Source organism: Urocampus carinirostris, chromosome 11 (assembly GCF_059441175.1).
Source record: "Urocampus carinirostris isolate Australia breed hairy pipefish chromosome 11, RoL_Ucar_1.0, whole genome shotgun sequence".
NCBI lineage: Eukaryota > Metazoa > Chordata > Actinopteri > Syngnathiformes > Syngnathidae > Urocampus > Urocampus carinirostris.
Genome location: NC_142359.1, coordinates 25,993,196 through 26,015,780, shown reverse-complemented (window position 1 = coordinate 26,015,780; position 22,585 = coordinate 25,993,196). Strand labels below are relative to the sequence as shown.

At 39.7% G+C, this 22,585-nt stretch overlaps 2 protein-coding genes across 3 annotated transcripts in view; one reads left to right on the top strand and one right to left on the bottom strand.

The window, feature by feature from the left end:
* The first annotated feature begins 561 nt into the window (after nucleotides 1-561).
* washc3 (WASH complex subunit 3) lies at nucleotides 562-3,357 on the top strand. The gene is made up of 7 exons (XM_088346929.1): nucleotides 562-768; nucleotides 870-968; nucleotides 1,034-1,099; nucleotides 1,174-1,293; nucleotides 2,387-2,497; nucleotides 2,567-2,631; nucleotides 2,698-3,357. The coding sequence occupies exons 1-7, from the start codon at nucleotides 718-720 to the stop codon at nucleotides 2,777-2,779; spliced, it is 594 nt and encodes a 197-aa protein (XP_088203055.1). The 5' UTR covers nucleotides 562-717; the 3' UTR covers nucleotides 2,780-3,357.
* A 2,129-nt stretch (nucleotides 3,358-5,486) lies between these two features.
* Nucleotides 5,487-22,585, bottom strand: part of apaf1 (apoptotic peptidase activating factor 1) — a 46,661-nt gene continuing 29,562 nt past the window's right edge. For both annotated transcript variants that reach the window (XM_088346928.1, XM_088346927.1), the window contains exons 18-25: nucleotides 12,002-12,127; nucleotides 9,690-9,941; nucleotides 9,495-9,620; nucleotides 8,511-8,636; nucleotides 7,764-7,889; nucleotides 7,571-7,696; nucleotides 7,355-7,501; nucleotides 5,487-6,184 (exon numbers count right to left, since the gene is read on the bottom strand). In XM_088346928.1, the coding sequence (XP_088203054.1) occupies nucleotides 6,035-6,184; nucleotides 7,355-7,501; nucleotides 7,571-7,696; nucleotides 7,764-7,889; nucleotides 8,511-8,636; nucleotides 9,495-9,620; nucleotides 9,690-9,941; nucleotides 12,002-12,127 (1,179 nt within the window). In that variant the 3' untranslated portion in view covers nucleotides 5,487-6,034. The remainder of the gene's footprint in view (nucleotides 6,185-7,354; nucleotides 7,502-7,570; nucleotides 7,697-7,763; nucleotides 7,890-8,510; nucleotides 8,637-9,494; nucleotides 9,621-9,689; nucleotides 9,942-12,001; nucleotides 12,128-22,585) is intronic.

The window sequence follows — 22,585 nt, the reverse complement described above, 5'->3', positions numbered from 1 at the left end:
AACTCCTCAACGTCATTTCCGGGTTTCAAAACAAGAATTTTGTCAAGCGCTGCTCATTTTACAGAGAGCAAATGTTTATTTTTGTAATATAATGCGATAATAAGTATCAAATAAAATTACTGAAACATATTTCAACAGGATAAACTATTCGTTTGAAATTTATGGAAATAGGTTTTGTGTCGCTTGAAAAAAAAAAACCTAGTGTTTTTCCTTTAGCCTATTTACGCCATTTCCGGTTTAGGAAACCACAAGGTTACGTCAAACGGAAATAAAATGTGTATTTTCGTTATATTCACCTGTATTTTTTTGAATGAAACAGTTTTCAAACCATAATTCAAATATGAAACGTAGAGTTTGGCTTTTTTTTAATATATCAAATCTCTTGACATACTTGTAGTCTCGCGATATTATAGATTCCGAGCAGTTTTCTTTAAACACACTAATATTTTCATACAATCTAAAAAAAACAAACATTTAGCTAACACAAATTTTAAAATCATGATCTAACAGCGAAAAGTATTTGTTGCCTTTTCGGGAACTGTTTTTGTGTCACTTGAAAAACAAACGTAATTTTACAGTATTCTCGAGAAGTCACGCGATATTACCTTTTGTAGTCACATGAAACAAGTCAACACTACACGTCTGATTCTTTATCGTATAGATCAAAATACATTTTATTAACACCTGCTAGAAGCGATTTATCTTCAAGTAAATGACATGGATGAGCACGGGCTTCCGATTGTGGGCTCAGGGGTCGATTTAACAAAGGTTGGTGACAACAAGCTAGCTGGTTGGCTTGTGCAGCAAATGTAGCCTTGCATTCTTATTGTTGCAAATGGGAATACAGTACTGTCATTTCTCTCATTTAGGTTCCGGCGATCCAGCAGAGAAGAATTGTGGCTTTTCTCAACCAGTTCATCGTGCACACTGTTCGCTTCCTGAATAATTTTTCCACAGTGTGTGAGGAGGTTTGTGATACTATTTGCACTTGTATGTCCTCAATCAAAACAATTGATCTTTTTCTGCCCCGAAGAAACTTGGCAACATTTCCCTGCGGATTCAGCAGCTTGAGACCACACTGTGCATACTGGAAGCCAAGGTAAGTCCTATCTTCTTAATGATTTGAAATATGATTTGTCCTTCTTGATGGACAACATGTACAACTGTATCCAGCTGTCCTCGATCCCCGGGTTGGAGGACGTCACCATAGAAACTGGAAGACAAAGTCTAGGAAGCAATGTGACTGAAATTCATGTGCAAGATCAACCGGCAACGATGCAAGCCAATTCACAGGTAAAACGGTGTTATTAAAACAACAGTATGTAAAATCGGAATTAAAAGTGCTTCATTCTTTGAAGTCATAGAGTATCGATTCAAAATGGAAGCACAAATGCACGTGCTATTTCGTAAACATGATTTTAGGTTTAGGAAATGGTAATCCTGTGCCCCCCTAAATGTTGTTGCACTTGTTTTCATTTCACTGTTGTTACGATGCATTATCATTATAACATCGGTCAGCCTCTAAGCACTACATTGTAAATGACCTCATGTGCAGTCCCTTCTCAAGGTTTCTTCATTTTCCTCATGCTGGGGATTGAGTTTTTCCTTACCCTAATGTAGGTTTTAGATCAGGGGATGGTGTAATAATCTGGTCCGTGCAGCCCATCGAGACTCTTTGTGATTAAGGGCTGTACAAATAAACACGATAGACTTTAAAGAGAAAAAAAGATAAGACTATGATCCTGGAGTGCCAGGTTGAATCTTGTTGCATACAATGTTGATATCAATGATAGTAAAGACAAATTCAAATCAAGTTCAATAAAATCAATGAGATCCATCACAACCAGGCACTTTTTCCACATTTTCCCTCAAACGGCTCATGTTAGCTACTTCGCTGCTGGTTATGGCTTGCTGCTAGTCGTGATTGTTATTGTTAGCTTGTCCTTGTTGGACCTTTAGTGTCACTTGCTTTCCACAGCTTTCCATGCAAGCAAACGTCGCAGAATCCTCTGATTCAGGCTTTTGGCACTTTTCTACAGTTTCCTTCTCTAGCGTCTTATGTTAATTTGTCTGCAGACTATGGTTCGCCGCTATTGTAATGTTAGCAGCTCCATGTAAAGCAAGTTTGCTTTTGCAATCTTTCGCTGGCCTTTTTAGTAGCTTCTCCTACTAGCCACTAAAGTCAGCCTCTTCCATCTGCTCTGAACAATTCCAGCTATTGGTTCTTTTCAGCTTCTCTAGGTAAATTATGGAAGTGAGGTTGGGAATCTTTCCACATGGTATTCTTTGAGTTTTTGTGGTGCATTTTATTCCAATGCCTCAGTTCCATTCTAATTGACAACGACCTCTAGTGGTGAATTATGACACATTGTCTATTTAATTTCAGTCATGTCCCAGCGCTCCAGACGACATCCCAACTCCCAAAAGCGAAGACGCTAACATCATGACGGTGGCCAAGGATCCGCGCTATGCCAAATATCTGAAGATGGTTCAAGTGGTGCGTGAAATTTGGCATTCTGGCTCCCAGGCTTTTCATCCCCAGTAACACAACTGGTTTTCTCGACAGGGTGTTCCACTCATGGCCATTCGAAACAAAATGAGCACAGAGGGTTTGGATCCAGATTTGCTGGAGTGAGTTTACATTTTTAGGGGTTGTTTTTGTTTTTGTTGAATGTAACTTTTGCTTTTTTGTGCCAGCAAACCCAACAGTGTTGTCCCTGATTTGGAAGGGAAATCTGGCGAGGAAGCTTCGGATAGCGAGTCATCCTTCAGCGATTGATGCCAAGACCTGGAAACACATCTGCCCAAATATGGACAATTAGCCAGCTGGCAAGTGCTCTGGATAAAGCACTTAATTTTATTTCACTAAAGCATTTGTTGGAGAATCCAAACATTTCAACGAGGACGTTGTAGTTCTCTTATTTTGATGACGTGAAAGTACGTCACTTTGAAGTGCTCTGATACTGAATGTCACACAAGAAAAGAAGATGACTAATTTTATCAAGCTTTACACATAAGTATTTATGAGAAACCATGTACACAGTACCGTTAAGAAGTTTGGAGTCGCTGAAAAATTTCCATCCTTTGACAAAAGCAAAGTTTGAAGGAAAAAAAAAACATTTCTTATTTCTTATCTCGATTATACCTACTATTTATTTTGCAACTCATTTGATTGATATCAAAAAGTGTGAATTTACATGGAAAACTAATGTTTGGGTGACTCCAAAGTTTTGAGTCGTGTAGATATTGCAAAAATGTGAAAATATGTCGCGCTGAAACATTATATGAGTGCCCCAATACTAAAAGGCTGCCTTGGCTAAGAAAAATAGATCATTAATTAAAATTGTTTTTTTTTTATTTCTAAGCTAAAACATTTTTCAACAATATTATACAAAAAAAGAGTACTCTAAAATGTTTTTGTTGAGAGTTAAATTACAAGTAAAAAATAAACAAAAATATTGAAAATTACATTGAGCAAAATTTTCTTCATGGAAAGAATTTTGATTGTTGATTCAAAATTATCCATCCATTTTGTGCACCGCTTATCCTCAGTAGAGTCGCGGGGGTGCTGGAGCCCAGCTATCTTCGGACAGTGGGCAGGGGACACCCTGAACTGGTTGCCAGCCAGTCGAAGAGTTAGAAGTGGCCAGACAGTTGCAGGGCACACAAAGATGGACAACACACTCGCTCATTCAAACCTAAGGACAATTTGCACCATCCAATTAACCCGACCTTTTTGGAATGTGGGAGGAAACCCACGCAAGCATGGGCAGTATAGCAAACTCCGCACAGGAAGGCTGGTAGCTGGATTTGAACCCATGACCTCAGAACTGTGACGCGGATGCGCTAACACTTCATCTGCCGTGCCGCTGATATGGAATGATTCTTTTTTTTTTTACTTTGCTGACAAAAGTTTAATTTCCATTCTTCGAATTCAGCTAACCTGTTCCCAAAGCCAAACCATTTTTCAAGCAAATCCAAGCTTTCATTTCATATTGAATTACATTTTATTCCAGGGGTTGCCAACCTTTTTGCAGTTAAGAACTATTTTTTGTTACTGATGAGAGCAAACGGCTACTAGTTTGACATGCATTTCTAAAAAAATAAAAGTAACGTATTGCTTAGTTGTTACTAAGTTAATAGTATGTTATTCCCAGGCGCAATTACAGTATTATTGGTGTTAAATAAGCTTACTCAATAACCAAACAGCATGCAAGTTAGAAATCAGATTTCCTAAAAATTACCCATGATATATTTTCAGAACGAGTCCGCGGGTATTCAGGTGGTCTTGGGGTACTATCTGGTGCCTACGGGCACCAAGTCGGAAAACCCCCTTTTAACGGGGATACGCATTATCTGTTATTTAGGACATCCGTTTTTTCCTACCGTAACCCTTATAATCCTGCTTCTGGAGACAAAAAGAATGCCTCACTTCTAAACATGAAACAACCCTCAGACCCGTTAGTGGTCACCGGCAGGGATGCTGTCAAGCTGAAAAAGGAGTCTTATCGGGCCCTCCTGGTCTGTGGGACTCTGGAAGCAGCTGGCATGTATTGGTAGGCCAAGCGGAATGCGCCTTCGGCTGTCACTCAGGCAGAAACTCGAGCATGGGAGGAGGTTGGCGAGGCCATGGAAGCTGACTTCCAAATGGCTTTGAGGAAATTCTGGTCCAGCATCCGGTGTCTTAGGGGGGAAAGTGCCATCAACACAGTGTATAGTAGAAATGAGGCGCTGCTTACCCCAACCTGGGACGTTGTGAAGCAGTGGACAGAATACCTGGAAGACCTCAATCCCACCAACACGTCTTCCTCTGAGAAAGCAGAGCCTGAGGGCTCTGAGGTAGGGTCTCATATCTCTGGGGTTGAAGTATCTCAGGTGGTAAAAACAAACTGTTCATTGGGGCTCTGGATGTTGTGGGAATGTCATGGTTGACCGGCGTCTGCAACATTGCGAGGACATTTGGGACAGTACCTCTGGACTGGCTGACTGGGGTGGTGGTCCCCCTTTAAGAAAGGGAACTGGAGAGTGCGTTTTAACGACAGGGGAATCACACTTCTCAGCCTCCATGGTAAGGTTTATTCGGGGGTACTGGAGAGGAGGGTTCGTAAGGAAGTCGAACCCCGGATGTGAGCCGCTGAACAGTGGACCAGCTCTACACACTCTGGATGATTTAATATATTAATTTTCATTATTTTTTCTTTTTTTGTTTTTAACACTTTTCTTTTGGATTAGTATCTTTTATATTTTTGTTATACTGTAATTTGTTTATATTTAAATATATTATTTTATTATTTTGCAAAATCTCAGTTAAAAATTGCATTTTAAAAAAACATCCTCCATTACCTATTTCTGTTAGCAAGTAATTCTCACTTTTTTGGATGAACTTTAATTAAAATAAAACAAATTCTACTAAATTTTTACCCATTTCTTTTTAGAAAATTTTAATTTGGCTTACTGTGGTTTACTATAAACACAAATCCCTTAAATCAAGGCGTGTCAATTTTTTATTATTAATAGTGCATTTATCAAATACAATAAATACTTGCACATGAACAGTACAATATTATTAACATTCATAATTCCTGAGTAGACAAACATTTTCAAGAAATCAGTTTGACAGGTACAAATTATTTTTTGCAGAAAAAAATATACAAAAATCCTCAGAACTTTCCCAAATATGACAAAAAAAGGCATTGATGAATGCATTGTGTAGGATATTGCGCCTCAGTGGTTCAAAAAACTCATCCAAAAAAACAAACATTGATCTTAATTATAAGCAAAAACACATGGGCTTGCTGATGAATGTTTTTTTTAAGTGACAATGTGTAAGTCTAGTACATGTGTTTTTGCTCTTTTTTTGATGTTTCATCTAAATGAATGAAGTATTTTTTTTGCTAGGGGGTCACTATATAACACTCACTGTTGCTTAAAGAATTGTATTGGCACTAAAGAAAAAGGTCCGTTATAAAAAAGGACATGGGTCATCTGGTTGACCGATATGGACGTGAAAATCCTGAAACAACTTGCGGACTTTTTATGCTAGCACCCTCTTCAGGACGTAAAGGATGCCCATGTTGTCGATGGTGACAAAGGTGGAGAAATCGTGGGTAACGTGGACCTTCTTCAGGGCGCTTCCAGTTGGATAGAAGGTCTGAAGGGCTTCCCCGCTGTCCACGTCCCACCACTAGACAAACAAAGAACAAACAAAAAAATGAATAGACCACAGTCTAACCCCGGGATAACAAATGGAGCATTTGATCATGATTTTGCTTATACCTTTAGTATGGCTACAGGATCCCCCCCACAACTCCCCTTCTCTCACTCTTCTTTTATCTTCTTCTTGCACTCTCTTTTGTTTTGTTCATTCATTCACTCATTTGTTAGTTATCTCTTACTCGTTCTGTTTTTCATTCTTTCTCCCTTGTTCTCTTTTTACGTTTCTTCTATTTTTTTCCATCTTTCTCGTTTTTCTCTTGCGTGCTATCACTCTTTTTCCTCTTTCTTGCTCTCATTTGATTTGTTCATACCATTTTGTTTGTAGATTCTCTTTCATTTCTTTGTTTTCACTCTCTTTAGTCAGTCTCTCTCTGTTTGATTTATTCTTCCCCCTTTCTTTTGTTTCCACTCTTGTTCACCTTCTCTTTTTCTTCTCCTTTATTGTTCTCTCCCTCTAACTATTTCTCTCTCACTTTTTCACTTGTTTGTTTTCTCTCTTTCCTTCTCTTCACACCCTCTCTCATTTGTTTGTACAAGTCTCTCGTTATGTCTCTCTTTCATTTGTTCTGTTTTCCTCTTTTTGATTCTCTTTCTCACTTGTTTGCTCTCTGTGTAGTTCATTCTCTCTTGTTCTTTTGTTTTCTGTCTCCCTTGCTTTCTCACTCTTTATTTTTTTGCTCTCTTTTATATTCTCTCTCTCTTACTCTCTCACACTTACTGGGTTTCTTTTTTCCCCTCTTCCTGTCTGGTTATCGCTTCTGATTCTTGTGCTTTCTCTCATTTGTTAGTTTTCCCTCTCATTTTTATATTTTCTCTCTCTCTGGCGTTAGTTCTCTCTCATGTATTCGATATCTCTGTCCTTTCTTTTCTCTGTCTCTTTCTGTTTGAATCAATCTATCTCTCTCTCTTTTTTTCCTGTCACCCATTGTTTTTCACTTTTTTGTCTTTCTAGTTCCCTGGCTTATTCTCTCCATCCCTCTTGTTCTCCCTCTCTATTTCTCTCACTCTTTCTGTCTTACTCTCGCTCTCCTTTTTTCATTTATTAAGTGAGAACGTCGTCAGGCAAAGACAACATATCTCGAGGGTCTAACGTATATAAAAATAGGACATTAGGAAAATGTAAAACTTGTGGCCGCACCTTGACGTATCCACCTGTGGACACCAGGAGTGAGTCGTCGGGGGAGAAGTGCAGGTCGGTCACCCAGCCCCCGTGCAATGAGTCCAGGCCATCCTTTCCCTCTCGCGAACAGATCTTCAGCAAGGTGCCGTTGCTCACACTCCATAACTGTTTGAAAAATATATTTTAAAAAATGGTGGTGTACTTAAGACAGGATAACCAGCTCGAAGGACCAACTCTGATCTCTCCGCTGTCATCCCCCGTTGCCAGCCGCCGCCCGTCCCAGGTGAAGCGGCAACTGCGTACGCAGTCCTGGTGGCCGCGGAGGACGAGGAGACCCTGCCAAGACTTGCCGTGCCACATCTTGATGATGCAAACAAAAAACCTTTTAAAAATATATCCAAAATAAAAGTAATGTTGTGGTGCAGACCTTGGTTGTTTTGTCGGCGGAGGTGGTCGCCAGAAAACGTCCGTCCCGGGAGACGTCACAGGACAAAATGGCTCCCCGGTGAGCCTCCATGTGCTGGAGCTCCGCTCCGCTTTCCAGGTCCCACACCTGAGACGGGCCAAGAACCAAATCGGATCAATTCTAATGGTAATTTTAAAAATGGAATTTTTAATTGAACCTTTTTGTTGATTTGTTTATTTAATTATTTATAAATTGTATTTTGAATCCTTTTCTATTTTATTTTTGAAGGAACCATTTAATTTCTTAACCATGTAGTTATCTTGCGGTTAAGATATCTGTGAGTCATGAACTGTGAATTTCCAAGAACAGAAAAAACATATTTTGAAAAGAGAGCAGATCAAAGAAAAAATGTTTAAAAAGAAAAATAAAAAAACGAAATGATTTATTTAAAAAAAAGGATTATTAGAAATGTGTTTTGTTTTTTACTTTTTTTTAACTTTATAATAATTGTTCTGTTTCATTATTTGCAAGTTATAGGAAAAAAACGCCATACAAATGAAGCATAGAGTTTGCTGAATCAGATGAAATATTTTTGCTAAAGATTATTGATCAATTTGTATTCATTTATAATAATTATTATACGCTATTATTATTATTATCATTATTATTGAAATAATAAGAACAACAAAAAGAAAAAACGACTCTATATAGGGACATAGTATCTGTCCGTTTCTTAGAGCTGGACGGGTGTGTCTTCCTCCAGGTTACCTTGAGCGTGCCGTCAAAAGAACATGTCAGCAGTAGCTTTCCAGCTGGGGGCAGTAAAACAAAACGTCGGACTTGCTCCTTGTGCCCTCGCAATGTCATATGCTCATGAGTTTGCCACTTCCATACCTGCCAAGAGAAATCAATTCAGGGAATGGAGGAACCAAAAAGTAACAAGGACAGGAAGGGGGACATGGCGGCAGTTAGGGGGAAGAACAAGGATGTAACAAGGCCAGCAGAGGAGTTGGAAGAAGTTGCAAGGGGAGGAACAAGGAAGTAATGAGTGGGAGGGAAGAGAAAGTCATGAGAGCAAAAAAGGGGAGGGAGTAGGTAGTAGTAGCAAGGGGGAAGAATGAGGAAGACACGAGTGGGAGGAACCAGCATGCCATGAGTGGGAGGCACAATGAAGTTATGAGAGCACCAAAGTAACAAGGGCAGCAAGGGGAAAGGACATGGAAGTAACGAGGGCATGTTGGAGGATGGACATTGAAGTAACAAGGACAGCCATGGGAAAGAACGAAGAAGACACAAGAGCAGCAATGCGGAGGAACGAGGAGGTTACAATAGGGAAGAAGGAGGACATAACAAGGGCACCAAAAGGGAGGGATATGAAAGTAACTAGAGCATGTAAGGGGAGAAACAAAAAAGTAACAAAAGCACTGAGGGAAGGGGACAAGGAAGTAATGAGCGGATGAGAAGGACGGATGAGGATGTAGCAAGGCCAGCAAAGGGCTAGGATATGTAAGCTACAAGGGGGAAGAACGAGAAAGTAATGAGTGGGAGGTACGAGGAAGTCATGAGAGCACCGAAGGGGAGGAGGAAGTAACAAAGGCATGTTGGAGGACGGATGAGGAAATGACAAGGCCAGTTAAGGGAAATGACAAGGAAGTCACAACGGCAGCAAGGAGGAAGAACGAGAAAGTAACTCGTGGGTTGGACGAGGACATAGCAAGGGCACTGAGATGGAGGGACAAGTCAGGAGCTCACATTGACGGTTGTGTCTTCAGAGGACGTGATGAGTGTTTCTCCGCCGTGGACAAACTGACAGTGCAGAACTGTCCCTGTGTGACCCAGTAGGGTGGCTAGAACCATCCCGGTTGGGAGGCCCAAAACCTGTACCAAAAAAGGAGAAGAAATGAAAAAACCTGAAAACACAAAATCCAAACGGATTTTGTTGAGAACCTGGACTGTGCCATCTTCTGTGCCGAAGGCGACGGCCATGGGCTCGGCGCTCAAGCACGTGCATCGAATCCTGGAGGGCATCTCCTGCGACTGGAACAGTGGCTGACCCGGTTTGCTGGCCCGGCTCACCCGGAGCCGGTTCCGGTTGTCGGCGGCCGAAACCAAAATGTCTCCGTCTTGGGTGAAAAGGACATCAGAGTCTCGCTTGAGGCGCACTGCAGACGTGGTGTGCACTTTATTGGTCTCCCAGAGCTGCCAAGAAGGGGAAGGCGGAGCTAAATAGGAGGTGGGGCTTAAAAGGCAAAGACACATCAACTTTTGTTTTTAAAAACAATTTTTGGGGGATTTCAAAATATAGTTTAAGGTTTTTAAATCATTTTATTATTCTATTTTTTTAAGTATGTTTTATTTATTGAAATATATTAACACATATAATATTTTTGGAAATTGTTGTTTATGCTTTTTAAATAATTTATTTTAATGATTTAATTTTTACTGTTTTTTTTCTGGAGAAACCATGAGAAAAAAAACTATTACCCAAAAACAAAAATTTGTCAGACAAATAAAACTTCCACATTTTTAAACTTCATTTAATTTAAAAAGATATATATTTTTTTGTTAATAGAATTTATTCCTGTTTTTTGAAAAATAGTTGTTTTTATTACACATGTATATTTTTCTGTTGTAGAAAAAAATCAATTTATTTATGTTTTTGATATTTTTTTTTAATATACTACAGTGGAACCTCGGTTCTTGACCATAATCAGTTCCAGAACCCTGTTTGAAAACCGATATGTTCGATCACCAAAATCATTTTTCCCATTAAAAATAATGTAAATCGTTTTAATCCGTTCCAACACCCTGAATGTTTACCATGAACGTAAACATGAAGCTAACCCAGGCTAATCGTATTTTCACGTTATCGTAATCTTCCGTACGAAAGATTACGCTAACATGAACGTGTAAAAATAAAAAAAAATCAAGTCATTTAGCACCCGGGCCTCCACAACAAGTGGTGAGCGGTTCATTGGAAAGGGGGCTCCGTTCAAACACCCTCAATGTTGGGCTCCGTTCAAACACCCTGAATGTTTAGCTCGAATGTTTAACGTAAACTTAAAGCTAACCCAGACTAATCGTACGTTTGCGTTATCGTAATCTTCCGTACGAAAGATTACGCTAACATGAACGTGTAAAAATAAAAAAAAATCAGGTCGTTTACAAGTCATTTAGCACCCGGGCCTCCACAACAAGTGGTGAGCGGTTCATTGGAAAGGGGGCTCCGTTCAAACACCCTCAATGTTGGGCTCCGTTCAAACACCCTGAATGTTTAGCTCGAATGTTTAACGTAAACTTAAAGCTAACCCAGACTAATCGTACGTTTGCGTTATCGTAATCTTCCGTACGAAAGATTACGCTAACATGAACGTGTAAAAATTTAAAAAAAAAAGGATAAAGAAAAGAATTATGAATAGGATTTCTTACCTTTGTGGTGGTCAGCAGAAGGCAGTACTTTGCTATTATTTCTTTCTTAAATGCAATAGTTGTACGCACTACTTTTTTTTTTTTACCTGTAGCAACTTTGCTGCTTGCACTGACTTTCTTCGGAGGCATAATTAAGGGCTAAAACACTTCGTACACCTAAATTAAAAGCGAAAGCAAAACGAAGCAAGTCCGCACGCAATGACAGTTGGTCACGCCGCTCAGCATCGCACCCTAGCGTATGCACTCACGCATTACCGGCGTTCGAACTCCGATTTTTTGACCGAACAGCGAAGCAACAATTTCTCAAAATTTTTGGTCGGACTGGGAGGCGTTTGAAAACCGAGGTTCCACTGTATATTACTTCAGTATTTCATCTTACTTTTTGAATATTTTTTAACTGTTTTCAAAATATATATTTTTTTCTTTTTTGAAAAGAAAAATAATTTTTCTTCTGTTTTTTAGAAAAATAAAATCAGCTTTTTCTGAAGGAAAAACATTTTTTCTCCCGCAATTCTATTTATTACCAGTAGAACCGTAAGAAAATAATATTTTTTAAAAGACAAAAAAATATAAGTCAGAAAAGCAGAACTTTTGCATCCATTTAAAAAAGGAAAAAGTAAAAAAAAAACAGTAAATGCTAAAAAATATAAAAACACAAAATAAAACACGCAGAAAGCAGATCTTTTTTTCCAAAAACAGGAAATAAATATTTCCCTCAAAATAAGATTATAAATATTTAAATATTCCAAAAAAAGAGAGAAAAACAGCTAAAAATAGAAGAATGCATTACTTGAAAAACAGACAAAAGAATAAGATGAATGAGGTCTGACCCGCACGGTCTGGTCATCAGAGCAGGAGAGAAACTGTGAGCCGTCAGGCGAGAAGTGGACCCGCTGGACCCAACTCAGGTGACCGCTGCAATCCGCCAACTTCTTGTTGTTGTCCAAGTCCCACAGCTGAGGAGAACACAGAAAGATCCCCAATTTTTCAAAGAGGTTTTTAAATCAATGAAAATATCTATCTATCTATCTATCTACCCTGGTCATATTCCTCGAGAGGGGTGACCGAAAGATAGACAAACACATACACAAAAACAAAGAAAAATTAAAAAAGGGAAAGAGTAGCAAAAAACACACACAAAAATGTTTTGGGACCATGGCCAACCCAAATGCCCAAACAAGTTAAGCACCTCGGCACCCAAGTTGGTCATGCTTTCGTCCCTCCGGATGAAACGGAACACAAGAAAGCAGCCATGTTACTCAGGTCAGGGTGACACAACACCCTCTTCTGTTCAACAGGAGGGCCCGACAGCTTTCGCTGGTTTACCCCTGCCGCATCATACAGGTGCCCTCCCTGCCCATCGCTTAGAGCGCGTCCAAACATCCCACTATCCTTTACAACACATCTCCACTCATTCCTATCACCAACAAGAGCTCTAGCTTTCACTATACTTAGACCTCTTTCCTCCAGTGCACTCATAACTCCATCCATCTACGTCAATCACGGCCTTCCTCTTGGTCCCCTTCCATTTACTTCTCTGTCGATCCTCTTCAACATTCGCTCCTCATCCACCATCTCCATGTGTCTAAACCAACCGAGTACTGTCTTATCCACACGCTTGCTCTGTTCCATGACCACTCTGTTCTGTCTCTCTCAATTTCATTTCTCAATCTATCCAATCTTGTCACTCCTTGTCCCGCCCAACATACTCTTCAAACATGTTCTGTTGTAGAAATTGGAGGTCCGATAATCGAGAGAAAAGTCTTCTCATATGTGGATAAAAGAAATAGACAGGAGCCCGCTTCGTTATGGAGGGAGAGGTCACTTTATTGATGCGTCAATAAAGATCTCTCCCTCCATAACGAAGCGGGCTCCTGTCTATTTCTTTTATCCACATATGAGAAGACTTTTCTCTCGATTATCGGACCTCCAATTTCTACAACATTTGGCGCCCAAACGTGGATTGGCACTAATTAAATAAACAGAAAAGGGAAAAGACTTCTCAGTGGAACGGTCTCGAATGAGCGGTTGAGGTAAGGATAGTTTTTTCTCTCCTTGTTTCAATTTGCTTGTCGAGATACGTGGGGGGACGGGAGCCTGTGACGTCGGAGCTAAATTATGAAAATTCGTGCACGTGGGATTTTCCGTCTATAATCAGGCCCAAGTTCGGACGGATGAGATATGTAAACTGAGTTGAGATTTATTTTTTTTGTGTGTCCCGGGAGTTCGGTGCTACTGAGTTGTGATTTTTATGTCCGACGGGAGTTCGGTGCTCAAAGAATATGTAAACTGAGTTGAGATTTATTTTTTTTGTGTGTCCCGGGAGTTCGGTGCTACTGAGTTGTGATTTTTATGTCCGACGGGAGTTCGGTGCTCAAAGAATCCTGTTTGTTTTGGGACGTAGGCTGCTTGAAAACCTGGATAAGAGGTAGCAGCGGCGTCGGTATTTGTATATTTATGATTGTCTTGAGATTTGTGTAAAGCTGTGATAAGACGTCGTCAATTGCTGAAGTGACAGTTCGAGAGTAGACGATCTATGTATGGTTAATACGGGGCATGTTTTATGTGTTTCCCTAGTTGATTGATGATTTGGGAGGGAAATGTAACCTTGCACTTAAGAAAAAGTGTGGTGCATGGAACCTCGCCATTTTCTACAATCTGAAAGGTTATACCGACGTTAGAAAAATGAGCAGTAATCAGATGTTGTATTATTAAGATATATTCGCATAGAAACAAGCGATACAAAGAATGTGTGAGAATTGCTGACATGTTTTCAGTCTGGGAGACGTCTCATTCGGAAATGTTGGTGTGTGTGCCAGCTGGCGTTAATTGTGCATGTGTCTCTCTGTATGTGGATGTGTGTTCTGTTCGGTTCGGTTTCTCCGTCGCCTGCCTGAGTGAATGTGCGCGGGTGATTTATGCTTAACTGTTTAAGGGCTAGGAGAGCCTGTGTTTCTTTTTGTCTTTTTTGTTTTTTTTGTGTTGTTTGGCGTTGGGAGAGGAGTTAAGGAAGCATGGATGATTGATGGGGTGACTGCTTATTCTACGTTTTGCGGTCTTGTATGTGCTTTAGAGTGTTTTGCTTACCCCCACCACTCTCCATCTTCCCTGTGTGAGTTGAGCTCAACCGTGTGGCCCTACGTATTTACGTATTTGGGAAAATATAACGATTCAATATTGTGCTTTAAAAGAAAGCTAATTAAACGATTTAGGTTCACTATCAAGACATTTCTAATAAAAACTCGCAGGAAAAAACCTTAACCGAGAACGAACGTTTTATCCAGAAGCTGTAGCAAAGAAACTCAAACGTTTTTGATTGGGTAAGTGTTAGGAACTATAAACAGGACATGCGCATTTTGCTCCATTGCCCAGCGCCTGTGCTAAAAGTAAATACGTAAGTGTCTTCAGTTGTAGGGATTTTTAACACTTTCGTTTTGGAATAGAGTGGCAGACAAAATGAGCGTCAGCACTCATAGGTGACGGCGGGAGAGAGTCGAATTTTAAGTCACTCAACACTCAAAACGTCACACAGTGAAAATTACAATCGCTGAATGAAAGTACCGTAAAATTACTACGACAGTAATAAGGTAATAGAGAAATGCCCCTGGGGCAAGGGTGTCAAAGTCATTTGAACTCGGGGGCCACACGATAGAACAAACATTCTGTCGGGGGCCTGACGGGTAGATACAAGAGAAAGAAGTTAAAAAGAGACACAGTAAGTGAAAGAGACAGAGAAAGAGGGAAGGAAAAGGAGAGGGGGAGAGAGCATGAGAGACAAGAGGGATAAAAAGTCATGAGAGAGGGGGAAAAGTAAGTAATCAAAAGAGAAATAGAAAGACAGAAGGAGAGAAAGGAAAGCGTGAAGGGTAGGAAGAAAAAGAAGAGAGAGGAAAGGAAAAATGAAGGTAGGGCAAAAGAAGTTAAAAAGAGACACAGTAAGTGAAAGAGACAGAGAAAGAGGGAAGGAAAAGGAGAGGGGGAGAGAGCATGAGAGACAAGAGGGATAAAAAGTCATGAGAGAGGGGGAAAAGTAAGTAATCAAAAGAGAAATAGAAAGAAGAAAAAGAAAAGAGAGGAAAGGAAGAAATGAAGGTAGGGCAAAAGAAGTTAAAAAGAGACACAGTAAGTGAAAGAGACAGAAACACAGTGGGAGAAAAGGGGTGGAAAAGAGAGAGAGAAAGCGAAAGAAATACAGAACAATGTCTTGGTTCAGCATTTTTCATAATTCAACCTGCAGCCTCTTTGACACCTGTGCCCTAGAGGTATACTAAACAGTATCACAAAACTAACGATTAAAAAATAAAATAACTACAGAACTAAATACCAAGTTAAGTGCAAGAAGGGCATTTATGAGCTGGCTCTCTTCAATAATTTTTCATGCTCATTTTGTTCTAAAACATTTGATCGAATATCACACTTAAAGATACACACAAGATCGCACACGGGCGAAAAACCTTTTTCCTGCTCTTTTTGTAGTGTAAAGCTCCCAAAACTTTAAAGCTAAGTTGTGAGTGTGCTCATGAGAATACCGATAATCACTAGGGATCTTATTTTCGTACTGTATTTCCAATTTGGAAATCATATTTGTCACTTAATATACAAATGACCATGTATATTGCTGTTTAACATCTTGGACTAATCTGATTAAAACGAGTTCTATGTTTTAATAACCTTTTTATTATTAATTTCTTCTTGCTTGGGCTATTTTTTCATTTACACATTCAAAAACAAAATCATCTCATCAGAAAAAAGCCGTTTTGTCCAATGAAAAGGACTGACTTAACCAATTACCAACAGCAATGACGTAATCTCGAAGCGACGAGATCTCATTAGCAAAGATCGGCGTGCAAAAAAGAAAATATAAATAAAATCTCATACAGCGAAACCAAATAACGATAGGGCTTGCAATGCGTTGAATCTTTGTTAACGAGGAATTAAATGATAATGACAATTGAAAGGAAAAGGTTGCGTCCCCAGCATGGATGATGCATCACCACTCACAACCACCCCACTCTCCGTCTTTCCCCCGTCTTTCGCTCCTTTACTGTATGGAAAAAAAAAAAAAAAAAGTGGAGGGATTACTTAATTCGTCAAGTGCTCCGTTTGCGTGTGGCCTTTTGATTTGTGGGATCTTGTTCCGATAAACGTGATAAGTATAGTTTGGGTAAATTGAGGAAACAATTTGGCAAGCATTTTCAAAAGACAATGAGGGGCAGATTACTCGATCTTGAGGAAGACCATGACAAATTTAAGAATTTAATTGCTTAGGTGATCTCTTCATGGTCATTTAACCTAGACTAAACATCCGAGTTTGTAAACATAACCGATTTAACAGGATTCAGAAGTCAGACGGACTGCTGAAAAGGGCTGAAGATGGCAAAAAACAAACAAAGACGTTCACTCATCCGTTGTCTGCGCCGCTTGTCTACAGCAGGGTCGTGGGGACACTGGAGCACATCCAGGCTGTCCTCAAACAGTGAGCAGGTGGCAATCTGAACTGATTGCAGCCAGTTTCGAGGAGAAAGAGGTAGACAACTGGGCGCCAAGGTCAGTGTGGCACTGATAAAGCTCATGGCACATTCCTGCAGCGGATTGCGAGTGGAACGTCACGATGGACTGAGCCAGACGGCCAAGGCCGTCGACGAGGCGGTGATAACGAACAACACGAGTCTGCATTGAATCACGCTAGAATCTTGTTGATTGACGTGGTGTTTACAAATCTGAGGAATATTGATACGTTTGGATTGTGAATTATTTTTATTTTTGACACAGAAATACTGCTAAAATTGTATTTTGAATCTGCTTTCCAGGAAAACGGTGATGTGTCTCCAGATGCAGGAGCATCAGGAGGATTATTAAGGAGAATAGGTAACAGGGGAATACCTTTGACTTTATATCAGATACAAGTGCACAATTTAAAAATATTATGCAAGGGGGGGTGTGAAATAGCTGAAAAAACAGGGTTACTGATCTCCGTATTTACAGGCCACGGCAGACGGAGAGAATAATAATGGAAAAGAGTAAATGGAATATTAAAATCAACGATGAACAAGATCTTTGTGAGTACTAGGCTCAACTGAGGGGATGCGCTACAGTTAGCGCTGATGAGTTATCGCATGCAAACTCATTGGATCACGCATTTAACACCGCATGAAATGCTAACAGGCAGACCAGCACCGCATCTAGGAGGTCCCTATAAGGGGCCGCCACTTGAGCAACTACAAACTGAACTGAGAGACTGTATGAGACAATTGACGGCTGTCATCTACCGGCTGGTGAAGAGGCAAGAGTCCAGGGTCGAACAACCATTCGAGAGGACGGTCGTCCCAGGAGATCTCGTGTACATCAAGGTGTTTCGACGAAAGTGGAACCATCCGAGGCGTGAGGGACCCTACACCGTCGTGAGGGCAACGCCGACCGCAGTCCAGGTCGAGGGCAGCTCAACCTGGTACCATCTGAACCACTGTACCAAGGCTCGCGCTGCCACCGTCGACGAGACCAAGCAAGATCAACAGGGCAGTAACGTTAAATTTGGAAAACAAGATGTGGATGACAAAGCTGTGTGTGATAATAAATTGTCTGATATGGTTGTTACTAGGAGCAGAGCTCGGGAAATCGCGGCGGCAGATGGAAATTGCGGGTCCAGAAGTGCAGCCGGAGATCCCGACAGCGACGCTGCAGTTGCGGACCATGGCATATCAAAGAGACAGCGGCCCGGTTAAGTGTGACACTACTATACAACATGCTGAAACAATTGAAAATTTGGAAAGTACAAATAGCAGAAATAAACAAATTGGAGGTACTAAAATCCCGAGTACGATGGGATTAATCCGACAAAAGAGAGACGTGGAACCAATCGAAGTGCCGACTGTATACCGAAAACCAACTATGTTAACGACAGTACAGACTGAGGTAACGGATAACACGCCAAGCCTTAACAGCTGGTGGTTCAGTTTGGGGGTCACTCCAGCACCTAAAGTCATGATACAGACGGTAACAACACACCTAAAATCAGAGAAACCTACACCCACGGCGACAGCACGGAAGAGTGAGGTTACAACGCCGACAGCCAAAAATGAGTGCACGGCCAGTACGTAAAATTCGGGAGATTGTGTAGAAGAGGAAAACCATAACCCTAACTCGGTAGTTGTGTAGGCACATGGTCTCAATGTGCACTGACTTAATTAGACTAATTAACTTAAATTTTTGTGGGCCATCTGTCTTGTTTTATGTTTTATGTTTGTTCAATGTTGTAAGTGTTTGTATTCTTTCCTGTATTCTTATCTTTCTTGTCTATATGGTTGTCCAGCGTTTAATCGGCCCACGTAACTGAAAGGATTAACAGAAAAATATCGAAGGAAGAGGAAAAAGGGAACAATACAGTACTCATTGAGACGAGAAAAACGTTTTTGAAGAGGAAGACGGTTTAAAATGTATTGTTTTAGATAGAACCGATAGCACGTCTCGTTAGGAATCGAAAACGTTCGTTTTTTTATAGAAATCGTTTTGACGCTAAGGGTGTGCAACATAGCGTCCGAGAGCCTATGGAGTTCCCAGAAAAATAAATGTTTTTTCAGTTGGAAAACGGTGAATTTAGGGGTGAAAAGTTTCAAAAAAATTATGTTTGGTTATTTTAGGTGCTTTAGATTAAGTTAATGCCAGAATGACACCAAGAAAGAATAGGATAATAACAAAAAGAAAAAGGTTAACCTATTCCAGTTTTCAGTTCGAAATTGGAAAATTAAGGAATGTGAAGACGAGGAAAAATCCAATTGAGTGAATTGGGATGGAGTAATTTGAGATGGAAGCATTGTTGTACGAAAGTAGTGGAAAAGCGTGAGTAAATACTTTCTTTTCATTGAATATGGAGGAAAAATTCATTGAGTCGAATAAAAATGAGTAAGATGAATCATTGTAGATCAATGCACGTCGTTTTCACATTAAGTAGGTGAAGCTAAGATAGTAGATTGAATTGGTTTGGAAAAAATAAAAAAAAATATAAATAAATAAATAAATAAATAAGTGAGATGGTTATATGTCAATTTCCCATTAAACTAGTGGGCTAAAAAGCATGTGTTAGAGGGCGTAGGAGAAGGGAAAGGTATGTAGAAAATGGATTGTTGGCAGAGCAAGTAAGGAAGTTACAAATACAGAAAGATAAAAGTTAGTAAAAGAAGGTAAAAAGGGGAAAAGAAAGTAGGCGTTGAGGAAAAGAGAAGAGGGGGACATGCAAGTGACAAAAGGAAGAAATGAAAAGGGGAAAAGGTAATTAAATGACATATTTTTGTTGACAATTGGCCGCAGTAAAGAAAGCATATGTTCCGGGTAGACGTGTATAGCTAGATACCATCGGACAACCGAGAGGAATTCCAGAGGAATTTAAAGTTAGGAATGAAATTAAGTCTGGATTAGAATCAATGTTTATCTGGATAACTCCGAATAAGAACGCAGAATGGATTAATTACATTTATTGATTTATTACAACCAACGACGTTTTATTAATTACATTAACGAGGCCTTTAGTGCAGTAGGAGAGCAAAGCGATTTTCTCTTAGCCAGTAAAGGAGGCGTGTGTCATATGATAAAGGAGGAATGCTGTACTTATATACCTTTAAACACAACCGAAGCAGGAAGCTTCACAAAAGCACTGTCAAAGATTCGTGAGTTGAGCAATGAAGTGACAGTAAATACTGAAAAGAACAGTATCTTTTTTTGGTTCTCGTCTACATTTGGGTACTGGGGTAGTCTGTTAGCGAAAGGGGAAATTATTGTGCTAACTGTCGTAATAATTATGTGTTTGTTGTGTTTCTGTGCCATACCTATTCTTAAAAGAGGAATTCTTAAGACTTTTGGAGAACAAATGACAGTAGTGGCTAATACTAGGGTGGCAGAAGCTCAATGAGCACAGTTAGTGATTAAATATCCAAGCCTATTCCTAAGTGAGGAAGAACAGATGACTCAACTAAATTCAACGCCTTGAATTTTATCTGGCAACGTTGATAGTCAGTCTACATTATAATAAAAAATGGTGCATCTGCGGAAAGAGACACAAATGATGATCTGCACTAATAACAATATCAAGTAGCACTATTGTTAAACACGTAACACACTATATAGCACTAGGAATAACAGCAACAAATATATTGGTTTCTGATTGTGATTCTTTTGTTGGTATGTCACACTGCCGGGGAGCAAGCTGCTGTCTGGGATGGTCAGGATGCATCGTCGCTTCCGGGTTTTTGGCTGCATGGAAACTGAGCGTGATGCCTGCTGGGATGAACACTCACTCCAACATCTGACTTCACGACACCCGTTGACGAATACGACAATGCATGGTCTTCAAATTGTTCACGGGGGTCAGGCCAAAGGCCAATGTGGATATCACTATCCAGTCATGCACTCATCTTGGAATGTACCGACGACTGTTACCGAAATTTGTTATCACTCACTTATCAGTTCATTTATTCATTTACCTTTATCACGTACCGATCAACCGTCGACGGTCCGCGTGTATAATCCAGTGTGTACGGATAAAGATAAATGAAGGGGGGGTTAGTGCATGGGTCAGATGTTTGGAGTGTTGGGGGTTTTTGTAAATGAAACATGAACAATGAAAGTTAGAATGATCACAGCAGGCTGACCGCCAGAATTTTATTTTATTTTCGATTCGCGTAAACTCTGTCCGTGTATTGATGTCTATGATTTGTAATACTTTGCCACTACTCTGTATTGATTTTCAATTTTAATTTCCATTCAAAATGGGAGTATAAACTCCCAAAAGGGGGGATAAGGTAACAGAAAAAAAAAAAAAAAAAAAAATTGAAAATCAATACAGAGTAGTGGCAAAGTATTGGTAGCTTCACCTACTTAATGTGAAAATGACGTGCATTGATTCACAATGATTCATCTTACTCATTTTTATTCGACTCAATGAATCTTTCCTCCATATTCAATGAAAAGAAAGTATTTACTCACGCTATTCCACTATTCTCGTACAACAATGCTTCCATCTCAAATTACTCCATTCCAATTCACTCAATTGGATTTTTCCTCGTCTTCACATACCTTAATTTTCCAATTTTGAACTGAAAACCGAAATAGGTTAACTTTTTCTTTTTGTCATTATTCTATCCTTTCTTGGTGTTATTCTGGCATTAACATAATCTAAATCACCTAAAATAACCAAACATAATTTTTCTAGACTTTTCACTTCTAAATTCATCGTTTTCCAACTGAAAAAACATTTATTTTTCTGGGAACTCCATAGGCTCTCGGACGTTATGTTGCACACCCTTAGCGTCAAAACGATTTCTAAAAAAAACGAACGTTTTCGATTCCTAACGAGACGTGCTATCGGTTCTATCTAAAACAATACATTTTAAACCGTCTTCCTCTTCAAAAACGTTTTTCTCGTCTCAATGAGTACTGTATTGTTCCCTTTTTCCTTTTCCTTCGATATTTTTCTGTTAATCCTTTCAGTTACGTGGGCCGATTAAACGCCGGACAACCATATAGACAAGAAAGATAAGAATACAGGAAAGAATACAAACACTTACAACATTGAACAAACATAAAACATAAAACAAGACAGATGGCCCACACAAATTTAAGTTAATTAGTCTAATTAAGTCAGTGCACATTGAGACCATGTGCCTACACAACTACCGAGTTAGGGTTACGGTTTTCCTCTCCTACACAATTTCCCGAACTTTACGTACTGGCCGTGCACTCATTTTTGGCTGTCGGCGTTGTAACCTCACTCTTCAGTGCTGTCGCCGTGGGTGTTGGTTTTTCTGGACTTTGGCGTGTCGGTACCCTTCTCGCCTGTATCGTCACATTAAGGTTTAGCATATTATCCGTCACTTTAGTCTGTACTGTCGTTAACACATTTGGTTTTCGGTAGTCCATCGGCACTCCGACTGGTTGCACGTCTTTATATTTATTTTAAGTGAAAATCAAAATCCCCACTATAAGATGCCCTATCCATTTTGAGCATTCTATCCCAAAATTCCAACTGGAAGATAAACAATTTATTTTTTAAATTGTCAGTTCTAAATTTCGAATTTTGCTTTTTCACTAAATACAGTCACTGGATCAGTTTAACCATTATCCTTGTCAGAATCATTTACCCTGATTTGAGTGTTTGAGTGTTCTCTTTTGTAGATTGATCACATCCGAGAAAAAATTTGTATGCACTTTTTATTATTTTATTTTATTATTAATCTCAAAAAACAATTATATGGAGAGCTTTTTCAGAAGACAATTTTTCATCAATCCGTATGTTATATTTCATTGTATTTATTTCATGTTTATCTATTTTGTGTATATGTATGAACCCCTACTGAACACCAGCATACCTTCAGGGCAATTGCAGTTGATTCAACAAGGTTCGTTTGCTTTCGGAACGGACTAAT

Coding starts and splice junctions, on each gene's coding strand:
- washc3 (XM_088346929.1), top strand. CDS start 718: ATGGATGAGCACGGGCTTCCGATTGTGGGCTCAGGGGTCGATTTAACA. Junction 769..869: donor CAGGGGTCGATTTAACAAAG/GTTGGTGACAAC, acceptor TCTCTCATTTAG/GTTCCGGCGATCCAGCAGAG. Junction 1,100..1,173: donor TGTGCATACTGGAAGCCAAG/GTAAGTCCTATC, acceptor AACTGTATCCAG/CTGTCCTCGATCCCCGGGTT.